The sequence below is a fragment of the Anomaloglossus baeobatrachus genome, chromosome 5 (assembly GCF_048569485.1).
Source record: "Anomaloglossus baeobatrachus isolate aAnoBae1 chromosome 5, aAnoBae1.hap1, whole genome shotgun sequence".
In the NCBI taxonomy this organism is placed as follows: Eukaryota; Metazoa; Chordata; class Amphibia; order Anura; family Aromobatidae; genus Anomaloglossus; species Anomaloglossus baeobatrachus.
This window is the reverse complement of record NC_134357.1, coordinates 501,067,337-501,081,216: the sequence shown is the minus strand read 5'-3', so window position 1 is coordinate 501,081,216 and position 13,880 is coordinate 501,067,337. Positions and strand designations below refer to the sequence as shown.

At 48.1% G+C, this 13,880-nt stretch overlaps 1 protein-coding gene across 1 annotated transcript in view; it reads left to right on the top strand.

Annotated features, from left to right (window-relative positions):
- The first annotated feature begins 1,519 nt into the window (after positions 1 to 1,519).
- LOC142312830 (uncharacterized) overlaps positions 1,520 to 13,880 on the top strand; it is a 35,130-nt gene continuing 22,769 nt past the window's right edge. The window contains exons 1-6 of the mRNA XM_075351816.1: positions 1,520 to 1,562; positions 6,452 to 6,596; positions 6,726 to 6,902; positions 6,987 to 7,110; positions 7,194 to 7,291; positions 9,642 to 9,732. Coding sequence (XP_075207931.1) covers positions 6,519 to 6,596; positions 6,726 to 6,902; positions 6,987 to 7,110; positions 7,194 to 7,291; positions 9,642 to 9,732 — 568 coding nt within the window. The 5' untranslated portion in view covers positions 1,520 to 1,562; positions 6,452 to 6,518. The remainder of the gene's footprint in view (positions 1,563 to 6,451; positions 6,597 to 6,725; positions 6,903 to 6,986; positions 7,111 to 7,193; positions 7,292 to 9,641; positions 9,733 to 13,880) is intronic.

Genomic DNA, 13,880 nt, shown 5'->3' with positions numbered 1-13,880 from the left:
ACGCTTTTGCGCTCGTTAATCGTATCATCTAGGCTTTACACACTACGATGTCGCATGCGATGCCGGATGTGCGTCACTTTCATTTTGACCCCACCGACATCGCACCTGCGATGTCGTAGTGTGCAAAGCCAGCCTAACTCTCTTAGTACAATGTGTACCAGAGCTTGCATCCCGGGCTTACATCACAGAGGATAACCACGTCTGCGACACATACCTGCCATAAACTACATGTCCAGCAGCCATCTTGCAGACCCTATTTGGCATGTTTGCCCACAGCATTTGAACTATGTATGTAATGCACACATGGCTCTTCTCTGTACATGTCGTACACACATGGCTCTGCTCAGTACACGTCACACACACACAGCTCCGCTCCCTACACATCGTACACACATGGCTCTACTCAGTATACGTCACACACACACAGCTCCGCTTCGTACACGTCACACACACACGGCTCCGCTTCGTACACACACGGCTCCGCTTCGTACACACACGGCTCCGCTTCGTACACATCGTACACACACGGCTCCGCTTCGTACACACACCGCTCCGCTTCGTACACACACGGCTCCTCTTCGTACACACGGCTCCTCTTCGTACACACACGGCTCCGCTTCGTACACACACGGCTCCGCTTCGTACACACACGGCTCCTCTTCGTACACACACGGCTCCGCTTCGTACACACACGGCTCCTCTTTGTACACACACGGCTCCTCTTTGTACACACACACACGGCTCCTCTTCGTACACACACGGCTCCTCTTCGTACACACACGGCGCCTCTTCGTACACACACGGCTCCTCTTCGTACTTCGTACACACACGGCTCCTCTTCGTACACACACGGCTCCTCTTCGTACACACACGGCGCCTCTTCGTACACACACGGCTCCTCTTCGTACACACACGGCTCCTCTTCGTACACACACGGCTCCTCTTCGTACACACACGGCTCCTCTTCGTACACACACGGCGCCTCTTCGTACACACACGGCTCCTCTTCGTACACACACGGCTCCTCTTCGTACACACACGGCTCCTCTTCGTACACACACGGCGCCTCTTCGTACACACACGGCTCCTCTTCGTACACACACGGCTCCTCTTCGTACACAAACGGCTCCTCTTCGTACACACACGGCTCCTCTTCGTACACACACGGCTCCTCTTCGTACACACACGGCTCCTCTTCGTACACACACGGCTCCTCTTCGTACACACACGGCTCCTCTTCGTACACAAACGGCGCCTCTTCGTACACACACGGCTCCTCTTCGTACACACACGGCTCCTCTTCGTACACACACGGCTCCTCTTCGTACACACACGGCTCCTCTTCGTACACACACGGCTCCTCTTCGTACACACACGGCTCCTCTTCGTACACACACGGCTCCTCACCCCACACATAAACTTCCCCTCATCCAGCACAGCAGAGTCCTGCACACACTGAGGAGCAGATCATGTGACCCTGACTCCTCCCCTCCATGTGACATCATCACAGGTCCTGGAAGCACAGAGCAGCCATATATCTAGTGTGCGCTCTGCAGGAGGAGGTATGTGGAGATTCCCCATTACTGGGCGCAGGGGGCATTAACCCCCTCAGTGCCGGTGATATTTCTCATCTCGCTCCCATATAACTAACTGATGGACGTCTCTTCTCTTTCTCTAGAGCTCCTGTTATTTCCCGCTGATGTCGCCGTTTGTGGGATATTTATGGGTCATATTTAATAGATGCTTCTGGGAACATTTAAATTATTAATGAGGTTTCTTTCTTCTCCCTATAAGTCGCCTCCTCCATTGTCTCCCATTACAGCCGCGCTCGGTCTCCGCCATCCCATAGACGATGAGTAGAGAGAAGCGTGTAACGGGGTGCCAGGGGCGCCTCCGGCCCTGTAGTCGTGGCCCTTGCTATCAGGCTTACCCCTGGCCCCGCCGTCACTATGGGGACAAGAGATGTCATGGTGGGGCAGAGTGTGGTGGTGGTGCAGATGTTGTCCGGCGCACAAACACTCTTCAGGCAGGGTTCAATGCAATGAACAAACATTCTTTTATTCTTCACAGAGTTCCCAACAAGGCAATAAAGGTGATGATACGCTTCTTTAGCTGGGGGAAGCCTGCCCTTGCGTCCCCTCCCGTGGGGATGTGCCTGACTACTCCTCTTCGCCCGGCTCCCACTTCTGGCTACCCACAGCCCGGACCCACACCGGACTGCTTCACTCTCTGAGGTTCCGCCCCGCTCCTGGTCTCTCCGGCTTCCTTGATTTCCAGCTCCCACACTCTGCCCCGGCTCTGCTGCTCCGCTCCCGTCCCCGAGACAAAACTGATCTTTTCTTTTCCTACTCACCCTTGCTCACCCCGCCCCTTGTTTCTGCCGGCTCCTCCTCCCCACTGTGGTGACAGGCGTCCCACCCGGCCACTAGGGGTGCCCTAACACAATACACATGTATAAACAAATAAAACATTTTTATTAATAACATTTCCGGGTTAACTATGCTCCCTTTGTAGGGGGTCTGCCCACCCCCTACATACCTCCCCTCTTAAAACCCGAGCCTCCCGGAAAGGCTCCCATCTAAAAATCACATTTTTTTAAAACTAGGCAAAACATGTTCAATCAAACTGCGAACCTGTCCACAGGAGGGTGCCCGAAAGAGGGTGCCTCAGTCCAGTGCCCGGAGTTCCTCCCGGAAGCTCCCGGTCTTGGTTGTGCCCGGAGGCTTGGCAGCACTCCCGGTCTTGGTTGTTAACAGCAGGAACGCAAATAAAAACTTCTTCTTTTCTGCGGCGCGGAGGAGCCCCTGGCTCAGTCCAGCAGCAGGCTCTCTCTCCGGGCTGGACAGCTGGAACGATGATCAACAATGAAACTTCTGCCGGTCTAAAACAATACCGGTCTGCAAACAAAAAACAAGCCCACCATCTTCCGGCCTTGGTGATTATTCCGGATGGTAGGCCCGTTGCCACTCCTCTCGCTGGGCTTGTATGTACTCGGACAAGGACTGCCCCGGCAGCCGGCGCAGCCTCCGGAACGGCTCATAGCTGCTGGGCTGTTCCGCGGTTTCGGCCTCCGGCTTTGGCTCCTCAGTCCCCGATGGGGGTGATGGGGTCGCTGCTCGGGACGACGGCGGGCTGCCCATAACAATGACCGGATGGGTAGTGATGTGCTGGTTGATCGTCAGCACCGGCGGGGTTCCCTTCTCCGGATCGGTACTCTGCCCGGGCATGACTGCCGGAGCTACAGCCAAGGTACGTTGTGGATGGGAGGTCTCGGCTAATACCGGTCGTCGCTGTGCTCGTTGGTTCTGATATTCCTCCCATTCTACTTCCTGCTGCCACCGAGCAGCTTCTTGTGCGGTGGGCATTCGGGTTACCCCGACCGCAAACAGGCCACGGCAACCCACTTCCCTCAGGAACCGGACCTTCTCGCCTTGGTACAGGGTGTGAAGGCGCCGTGGGAGGCCTTCTGTGTCTAGATGGACCCGGTTGTAGAAGTAGTCATCTCCGGTCTCGCCATCCCGGATGAAGCCGTACCCCTCTTTCTGATTGAATTTCACCACCACTCCGGTGGTGTACTGGTGCTCAATTTCCTCGCTCCGGGGACCCACCATCATCTCCCTGGCGATGGTCTCGGCGAGTAGCCGCTCTTGTACTGGGTCCGGCTCAGGTGACGGGGACCTTCGGGCCGGTAATGTCGCAGGCTGGACGGGGTCCCAGTAGAAGCCCCACTCGTCTTTCTCCAGTGTCCGGGCGTAGATTTCCTCCGGAGCCAGAGCTCGACCGGGCGTCGCAGATCCCACCGCGGCTGGCGGGGGTACCTCCGGGCAAGGGTATGGGGCTCCCAGCATCCGGCTCCCCGACGGTAGTTGGGCGGTATAGGTCGCCCGGACCTCTGTGGTAGTCGCTCCGGTCAGGGCGTCCCATGTGGTCACCCAAGTCACTTTCGTGGCTTTTCCCGGTCCTCCGGGTACGGCTGGCAGATAAGCGGGGAATCCCTCCGCAGCCGCAATCTGCGTCAGGTCGCTCTTCTCCAAGCCAGGCGCAGGGTGTAGTCCCTCGGCATTTTCCATCTTGCTTGGGGAATAAGTCTCAGGTAAAGGCGTCAGGGTCGGTGGAGAAGCTGGAGGAAATGGAGGCGGGCTTGCTTTTCCCGCTCTTGGGCATATTCCACCCCCAGTCTCACACCTCAGGTCGACCCTTCCGCGGCGGCACTTCTTTCTTCTCACAACACCGCCCACTTCACATATCTTCGTACGTGCCCTGGGACCGGCACCTCCCCTCTTTGGGCGGAGTACTCCGAACTTCTTTTTCGGCACCGGCCAGCCCCAGGCTCTTCTTTTGGCGCCAACTTTTTGCGCGCTTTCTGCATCTTCACAGACGACGGCCATCTTGCCGCCATCTTGTGCCTGGTCCAACACTGCAGGCACTGCTTCTTCTTCCCACCATGGGACCGGGAACCTTCTCCAATAGTCCAGATCTTGGGCCCTAGGCACCACTTGATCTCCATCTTCTTGTGGGACCCTTTGTATAAAATCCGGATCCTGTGCCCTAGGCTCCACTTGGTCTCCATCTTCCTGTGGGTCCCCTTGCATAAAATCCGGATCCTGCCGACTACGCCACATGTAACGGGGTGCCAGGGGCGCCTCCGGCCCTGTAGTCGTGGCCCTTGCTATCAGGTTTACCCCTGGCCCCGCCGTCACTATGGGGACAAGAGATGTCATGGTGGGGCAGAGTGTGATGGTGGTGCAGATGTTGTCCGGCGCACAAACACTCTTCAGGCAGGGTTCAATGCAATGAACAAACATTCTTTTATTCTTCACAGAGTTCCCAACAAGGCAATAAAGGTGATGATACGCTTCTTTAGCTGGGGGAAGCCTGCCCTTGCGTCCCCTCCCGTGGGGATGTGCCTGACTACTCCTCTTCGCCCGGCTCCCACTTCTGGCTACCCACAGCCCGGACCCACACCGGACTGCTTCACTCTCTGAGGTTCCACCCCGCTCCTGGTCTCTCCGGCTTCCTTGATTTCCAGCTCCCACACTCTGCCCCGCCTCTGCTGCTCCGCTCCCGTCCCCGAGACAAAACTGCTCTCCTGATCTTTTCTTTTCCTACTCACCCTTGCTAACCCCGCCCCTTGTTTCTGCCGGCTCCTCCTCCCCACTGTGGTGACAGGCGTCCCACCCGGCCACTAGGGGTGCCCTAACACAATACACATGTATAAACAAATAAAACATTTTTATTAATAACATTTCCGGGTTAACTATGCTCCCTTTGTAGGGGGTCTGCCCACCCCCTACAAGCGCACACGTCTCCGGGGGAAACCTCTCTGCGGTTGTATATACCGGACTTATGTCTGTCGCGGTTTCTTCAGGCGACATTTATTATTGTTGCAGTTATAATGAACTAGCTGTAGTACCCGGCGTTGCCCGGGATAGGAACTGCTTCTCTCCCAGTCTCTGTCTATCTGTCTCTTTCCCTGTATCTCTCTGTCTCTTGCCCTGTCTGTCTTTGTTTGTCTTTTTCCCTGTGTCTGTATCTCTCTCTCTCTGTCTGTATCTCTGTGTCTGTCTGTTTATCTGTCTGTCTCTGTGTCTCCTGGCCTGTCTGTCTGTCTCTTTCCCTGTCTGTCTCTGTCTCGCTCTGTATCAGTCTCTCTCTGTGTCTTTCTGTCTCTTTCCTTGTCTGTCTATTTCTCTATCTCTCTGTCTGTCTCTCTCTCTGTCGCTCTCTGTCTCTGTGTGTGTCCGTCTCTCCACCGACATCATATTACCTCATACATAAGCTTATTATACTAAGAATGTCCTTTGTTCCTATAGCAACCAATCAGCACTACTATTAATAACCGTAGCTCCCAGCTCCATTGACTTTAATTGAGGCAGGTGTTTTGGAGAGTGACTGTAAAGCGTGGGGTTAAATTTTCCCATCAAAATATAGTCTATGACGTTCCCTGAGTCAAATGAGGTGTCTATGCAAAATTTTGTGATTGTAAATGTGACGATGCGGATTCCTTTAGCGGACACACACACATACACGCAGCGTTATATATTAGATGACTTCTATAAATCCTCCTCATGGCTGCTCCCCGGGACCCTACCAGTGTCATCTCTATTAGTGTTTTTGCTGGTCTCCTCCATAATTGTGGAGTCCTTGTGACCTGAGCAGCTCCTGTAGTGATAATCTCCCCCACTGTCCTTGTAAATGGCAGATTCTGGGGGATGGACATAAAGCAGATGAGGTCCATGCCGCGCTCCATCTTTATGGCACATATCCCACTCTCTGCTTCTTCACTGTCTTCGGCTTCTAGTATCAGTGACAGAGAAGCTGTCTTACAGTCCATCGAAAGAGAAAATACAACATCTACACTTTATGTGCTCATATTCCCCTTACTAAATCTAGTAACTACAATAACAAGGGTATCTTTCTGATGTTACATCATCATCTTCTCCCCATTCAGGTCCCTACAATATCGGATCCTCTCAGATCTTCTATATAAGAGAATTCTCCTGATTGACCCGTCAAGGATGGATAGGGACAGGGACAAGATGGTGGAGAGGATATTACACCTCACCCTAGAAATCCTATTCCGGCTTATTGGAAAGGTGAGAGATTCTGATGACATCACATTACATCATTCTTATCTATGGGAATAACAGATGGACAGAACTGGAGAGGTGAGGACTCTGGAAATGTCTGTAGTGAGATTTATTAATGTGTCTCTCCTTAACCAGGATTACATAGTAGTGAGGACCTCCAGTGAGCGCTGTCAGGCCCCTGTGTCTGAGGGATGGGGAAGACCCCTGAGCCCAATCACGGGGCCTCCACCTCACCCCCTGATACATGAGGACATCAATGACCAGAAGATCCTAGAACTCACCTACAAGATGATTGAGCTGCTGACTGGAGAGGTGACACTGCAGGGAATGCTGGGACATTATACAGTAACGCTATGAAGGGATTGGAGGTAATGACGGTATCATTGTATGTGTCAGGTTCCTATAAGGTGTCGGGATGTCACCGTCTATTTCTCCATGGAGGAGTGGGAGTATTTAGAAGGACACAAAGATCTGTACAAGGACGTCATGATGGAGGTTCCCCAGCCCCTCACATCACCAGGTAATAGACAGGACTAAGTACACACGGCCTATAATTATCTGTATATAAACAATGAATTCAGTCCCTGTATGTGTCTCGTATAGATCTATCCAGTGAGAGGACAACACCAGAGAGATGTCACCTGCCTCTACTCCCACAGGACTGTAGACAAGAAAATTCCAATTTTCCTCAAGATGATCAGGTAGGTGGAGAGAAGGTGCCATGAAATCTCCCTATGATGTGTAGACGACTGTTTATGTCTTGTTTTATTCACCAGTATTATATAGTGACCAGACAATTTATTAGAAACACCTTTAATGATTAGAGCTTCCATGTATGAAACCTAGACCCGTAAGTAGAGTTGAGCAAAAGAAATTGTAGGTCTTTAGTACAGCGTTTACCTCAGTACTCAGACCAAGGCAGGTGCTAACTTCCTCAGCTAGCACTCAAATGCCAGCAATTTGAGCGCTACTTGCCATTACTAGGCCACTTGTCAGGTAGAATGAGCTGTTCAAAATAACTAAATACCTCCATCTAATTTACAGTAAATGCGAAAAGCTATCCTGTCAGCATGGGTCAATATTTCTGCAAAATGATCTCAACACCAGGTGAAGCATATGAATTTAGGAATTGCTGGAGTTTTGAAGGCCTAAAAGGTCCAATGTGCTATTGGATGCATGACTAATTTAGTGGCCATTGAGCGTTCAGTAGATCAAAAAAGTGACGCTCCTCACATTTTTGTAAATGTTTTATTATATCTTTTCATGCGACAACACTGAAGATATGCCACTTTGATACAATGTAAAGTAGTCAGTGTTCAGCTTGTATAACAGTGTAAACTTGATGTGCTCTCTAAATATCACACCTCTATTACTGTCTAAACCACAGGCAACAAAAGGGACTCCTAAGTGAAAATTGCCAAATTTTTCCCAATTTGCCATATTCCCTCCCCGGTGTCATGTGACTCATTAGTGTTACAAGGCCTCAAATGTGATTTGGGAACACGTGTGTTAAATTTGGAATTATCGCTGACACACTCTCTCATACTGGTCATTTGAAGTTCAATTATCTAAGGGTTTGAAAAAAAAGAATTGTTGCTCTACCTAAAGATGGCCTAAGTTATAACAAGATTACCAACATGCTGAAATTGAGGTCCAACCCCGTGTCCAAGACCATACAACAGTTTAACAAGACAGGATCCACTCAGAACAGGTCTCTCCATGGTCAACCAAAGGAGTTGAGTGAGTGTGCTCAGCGTCATATCCAGAGGTTGTTTTCTCAAAATAGACATATGAGTGCTGCCAGCATTTCTGTAGAGATTTAAAGGGGTGTGGGCTCCGCCTGTCAGTGCTCAGACTATACACTGCATACTGCATCAAATTTGTCTGCATAGCTCTTGTCTCAGAAGGAAGCCTCTTCTAAAGATGATGCTCCAGAAAGCCCAGAAACAGTGTGCTGACAAACAGAATAAGGAAGTGTATGACTGGAATCGTGTCCTGTGGTCTGATGAGACCAAGATAGACTCATTTGGGACAGATGGTGTCACGTGTGGTAGCACCAGGTGAGGAGTGCAAAGACAAGTGTGTCCTGCCTACAGTCAAGCATGGTGGTGGAGGTGTCATGGTTTTGGGCTGCATAAGTGCTGCAGGCTGTGGGAGCTACAGTTCATTGAGGGAACCATGAATGCCAACATGTACTGTGACATAAAGAAGCAGAGACTCATCCTTCCCTTTGGAAACTGGGCTACAGGGCACTATTCCATCATGATAATGACCCCAAACACACCTGCAAAATGACCAGTGCCTTGCTAAAGAAACTGAGGATAAAGGAGCTACTGTAGATCTAAACCCTATTGAGCATATGTAGGGCATCCTTAAATGGAAGGTGGAGGAGCACAAGGTCTCTTAACATACACCAGGTCGATGATGTCATCATAGAGGATGGATGAGGGTTCTAGTAGCTCCTGTGAAGCTCTAGTGAACTTCGTGTCCAAGAGAATGAAGGCAGTGCTTGAAAATAATAGTGGCCACACAAAACATTGTCACTTTGGGCACAATTTGTCCTTTTTCACGTATGGGGTGTACTCACTTTTGTTTCCAGTAGTTTAGACAATAATTGCTATGTGTTGAGTTATTTAGCGGGCACTCGTAATGTACACTGTTAAACAAGCTGGACACTGACTACTTTACATTGTATCAAAGTGTCATATCTACAGTGTTGTCCTATGAAAAGATATAATAAACTATTTACTAACGTGAGGGGTGTACTCACTTTCGTGATATAATGTATGTTTAATACTTGGTGGAGATGACAGGATAAAGCTGATCTTAGACATTAGATGTCTGGTTCTTCTCACCATTTTCTGGTTATGGAGACTGTTGGTTAGAATTAGGACCTGACAGGTTGGATTTATACGGGAGACCTACAGATAAGTGATATTTACTGATGTGTCATTTGTGAGCGGCATGCTTATTGATTATTTTTTTTTTCTGTTTGAAATGATTTCTTATGACTTCTCCATCTTTATGTGATTTATACAATATTTGTTTCAGGATGAAGATCTGACTAATATTAATACTACAGAGACATATGTGAGGGGGTATGAGTGGTGTAAAGAGGAGGCTCCTACATACGGATATCCAGGTGAGTAGTAGTCACTGGATGGTGCAATTATGTGGTGAATTTTATAGTATACTACACAAAACGTTTGGGTTATGGATTATGCAAGCAGACACATTTTATGTGGATATTGTAAAGTTTCGATTAGCCAAATTAAAAAGAAGCTTTTTTTCTATACAGATGAAAAACTCCTGGGTTGATACATCCTGTGCTGGGTTTATTATAGGCAACTTAAGCTAACTTTTTAATTGATTGTATTTTTGGGTTCATATGATGTTCCCATTTAATTTTTTTGCGGGAAGTGTGGTGACTGAAAGATGGCAATTTACACTTTCCCATCTATTTATTGTTATTATTTTCAGTGCTTAACTGTACGGTTTAAATAATTTTATTTTTAGATTTTTTTAAAAAAAATTTTTTAGTTATTTTTTATGTAGTCCTTTTATGGGACTTGAGCCTGCGATAATGTGCTCACTTATATTATATACACTTTAATAGCGCAGTATATAGTTGAAGTAGTCTCTTTGGGGCTTTTAACATGCCCATGGCTGCCATTGTAACCAGTTGGTTTTCCTTGATTCCTTAGCAGGGGGCTGATTGGTGCTCGTGCATCAGTAATGATTAAGGATGATCGAATACCTCAAATATTCGGCTTCGCGAATATTTTCCGAATAGGTTGCCGCTTTTTGACTATTCGCGAATATTCAATGCGCAATGTAAGTCTATGAGGAACCCGAATAACAACTATTCGGAACTATTCGGGCTTCCCATAGACTTACATTGCGCATCAAATATTCTCATATCGGCAGCCTATTCGGAAAATATTCGCGAAGCCCAATATCTGAGGTATTCGATCAGCCCTAGTAATGATATGATTTAAATCTATCTATATGGGCATACAGGTTATAGAATGCTGAAGAAGTCATACCTGTGTGCCTCATATCAAATGCCTTGTTGTTGATAAATCATCTTTTATCACTTTATGCAAATGAGCTTTTACTAACTATATGGAGGATAGTGCTTGGAAGCAGAGAAATATCTAGAGACCAATGGGCCGGGTGCAAAATTTGGACTTTGCCCCCCCCTTCCCATCACATGTTGGTTAGATGTATAGGCACTTGTAGTCTCCTAAATCCTAGAAGGACATATGAGTTGCCCACCCCCCCCTTCCCCATTCCCCATATCTTGAGATATAATATGTATGTCTCTCATCTTGGGAACATCCTGGTATAAATGTCCTCCATCCTTTTATGTATGTTCCTCATTCTGGGCACATACTGGTAATACTGGTATATTTGTTCCCCCATCTTTGTATGTATATATATATATATATATATATATATATATATATATATATATATATATATAATATATGTTCCTCATCTTGGGACCATCCTGGCCCCACAGGGGCGTGCTAACATGCTATTCAATGCCCATTGCCCAGCGTCAGAGGCGGTGACCCTCATACTTGTGTCCATTGTCATCGCATCAGACGCCGGGTAGTGAACTTGATCAGAAGTCATGCGCACTGGCCCTCTCTGAACTCCCAGCTTCATAGCGTGCATAACTGGGAGTGCGGGGCATTGTGATCATGCGCACTAACCCTTAAGTCTGCATTCTGAAGCGGTCATAATGGACAGATACACATGTCACCGCTGATGATGACGCTAGGCTAGGTTACCTTAACCAGCAGCTGAATGAGTAGCATCGTCACATTTGGTGCTAGATTGCGGTCATCGTTCCCAGGGAATATCTGTAATGGCTGCAGGGGTGCTACATGTCCTGGGTGAAGGCAGCTATAAGTCGCAAAGCGCATTCAGACAAATTGGAGAAAGTGATTAAACACCTGGTGCTGGCCCAGCAGTAACAGGCCCAGCAGGAGACGACTAGGCTGCTTATACAACAGAAGCAGGAGCGACAACAACAACAAGCATTTGGGGGGGCGTGGCCTGCACGCTGATGGCGACGGCTGCTTGAAGGAGAGCTCTGTGCTGACAGCAGGATAAACCGGCTCTTATCAGCTCACAGATAACAGGATTACCAGCTACAGAAGGTGTGAGTAACCCCAGCCCCCAGCTATGCCTAAGGGGAGACCTAAAAAAAACTGGCACTCCAGCCAAACTGACAGACTTCTACCCCCGGGATAGGGATCTCTCCTCACCAAGCAAGATGGCGCTGGCTTCTCACTCAGCTTCTTCCCACTCCTCACAAGGAGATACAGGCTGCTTGAGAGGCTGCACAGCCATTCCTCTGACAGAGGAAACAATGCAAGCTCTGCTGAAAACGCTGAGGGCTTCCCTGCAGGCTGATCTCGGAGAAATAGTAAGAGAGCTGAAGGAAGAGATCGGAAGAGAAAGGTGATCGCACAGAGCATGTAGAAACTAAAATGGCTGAACTTGCAACATCACATAACAATCTGATAGATGCTAACACAGCTTTGGAAAAGGAGGTGGAGGCACTAAAACTTAAAATCAGTGATATAGAGGACAGATCCCGAAGAAATAACCTAAAAATCAGAGGGATTCCCTCATCAGTAGCAGATAAAGACCTCCAGGAATACTTCCACAAGTTTCTGCAGCTTATACTCCCTGGATGGGACACCAGAGACCTGATAGTGGACAGGATTCATAGAGTCCCTAAATCCAAAGGCATAGATCCAGCTCTGTCTAAAGATGTCCTGGCTAGACTTCATTTCTATAAAACAAAAGAAGCTGTGCTGCACACACTGAGGGGAAATCCAGCCCTGCCAGACACTTTCATGGGACTAAAAATCTTCCCAGATCTTTCTGCTGCAACTCTTAATAAAAGAAAAGAATTTGCCCACCTTTCTAAACTCCTTAGAGATCAAGACATCAAGTACAAGTGGGGTTTTCCGGTGAAGATGATAATTTTCAAAGATGGAGGCACTCACATATGTCATACTCCTTCTCAGCTGGGCAAATTGCTGGATGACTGGGGAATAGCCCACCCACCAAACCCTGGTGGGCAAGAGAATCATAGAGGCCCTCCAGACAGGATTAACCCTGAATGGTCAGTAGCTTAGCTGGGACTCCTTCCTGCTTATTGCACCTGCTGTCCCTGCTCCTGTGACACGGGATGTCACGTAGCCCCCCTGATGTTCTCGCCTATGGCGAGCGGTTATACACCGGGCACCCTACTCGGGGCAAACCGGTGTTGTTGGAATTTTTTTGTTTTTGTTCCTCTTCTCACAAATGTTCCTTAATTTTTTCTGGAAATTTCTCTCAATTCCTTGCTGGTCTAGCCCCTCTCATCCCTGATGGCGTTCCTAGGAATTCAAACCCCCCTGCGGCTCCAATATGAGAATTAAGATATTGTCTATTAATGTGAACGGACTCAACTCCCCAGCAAAAAGGTCAATGATGTGGAGAGAGGTGAAAGCATCTAACTGTGATATAGCGTGCATTCAGGAGACCCACCTTCTTTCCACAGATAATAAACGGCTACTTCATCCAAGGTTCCAACACACCTTTTTTGCTAATGACTCAAAAAAAAGAGGAGGAGTGGCCATTTTAATAAAGAACTCAGTGGCCTTTAAATTGATAAATGTCAGTTATGGAGCGGATGGAAGATATATTATTTTGTCTTGTTATATCAACAGCGTCCCTTATACCTTGGCAACGGTCTACTCCCCAAATTCATCACAATTGACCTTTGCTAGGAAATTTTTCCAAGCATTCAAAGATACTGCCACAGGGGCGGAAATCATCTGTGGAGACTTTAATATACCTGTAATACGCTCCATGGATTGCTCCAACACCAGCATCCCACATGCTAAGGAACTTAAGCATCTCATCAATGAATTCCATTTTCATGACATCTGGAGATATTTGCACGCATCAGAAAGAGACTATACATTCTTCTCTTCCAGGCATCGCTCATACAGTAGAATTGATTTCTTTTTGGTCGACAGCAAATCTATAAGTAATTGTGTGGCAGCTGATATTGGTTTAATTACTTGGACAGATCATGCGCCGATCTCTTTGTCTGTTCAGGGTAGCTTTAATGTTCAAAATTCCCCTAGGTGGAGACTGAATACCAGCTTGCTTGGTAGGCAGAAGGTACATGATGAAGTAGAGTCAGTGTTAACAGAATATTTTAAACTTAATAATAATGGGGAAATTTCTGACGAGACCCTGTGGGCTGCTCATAAA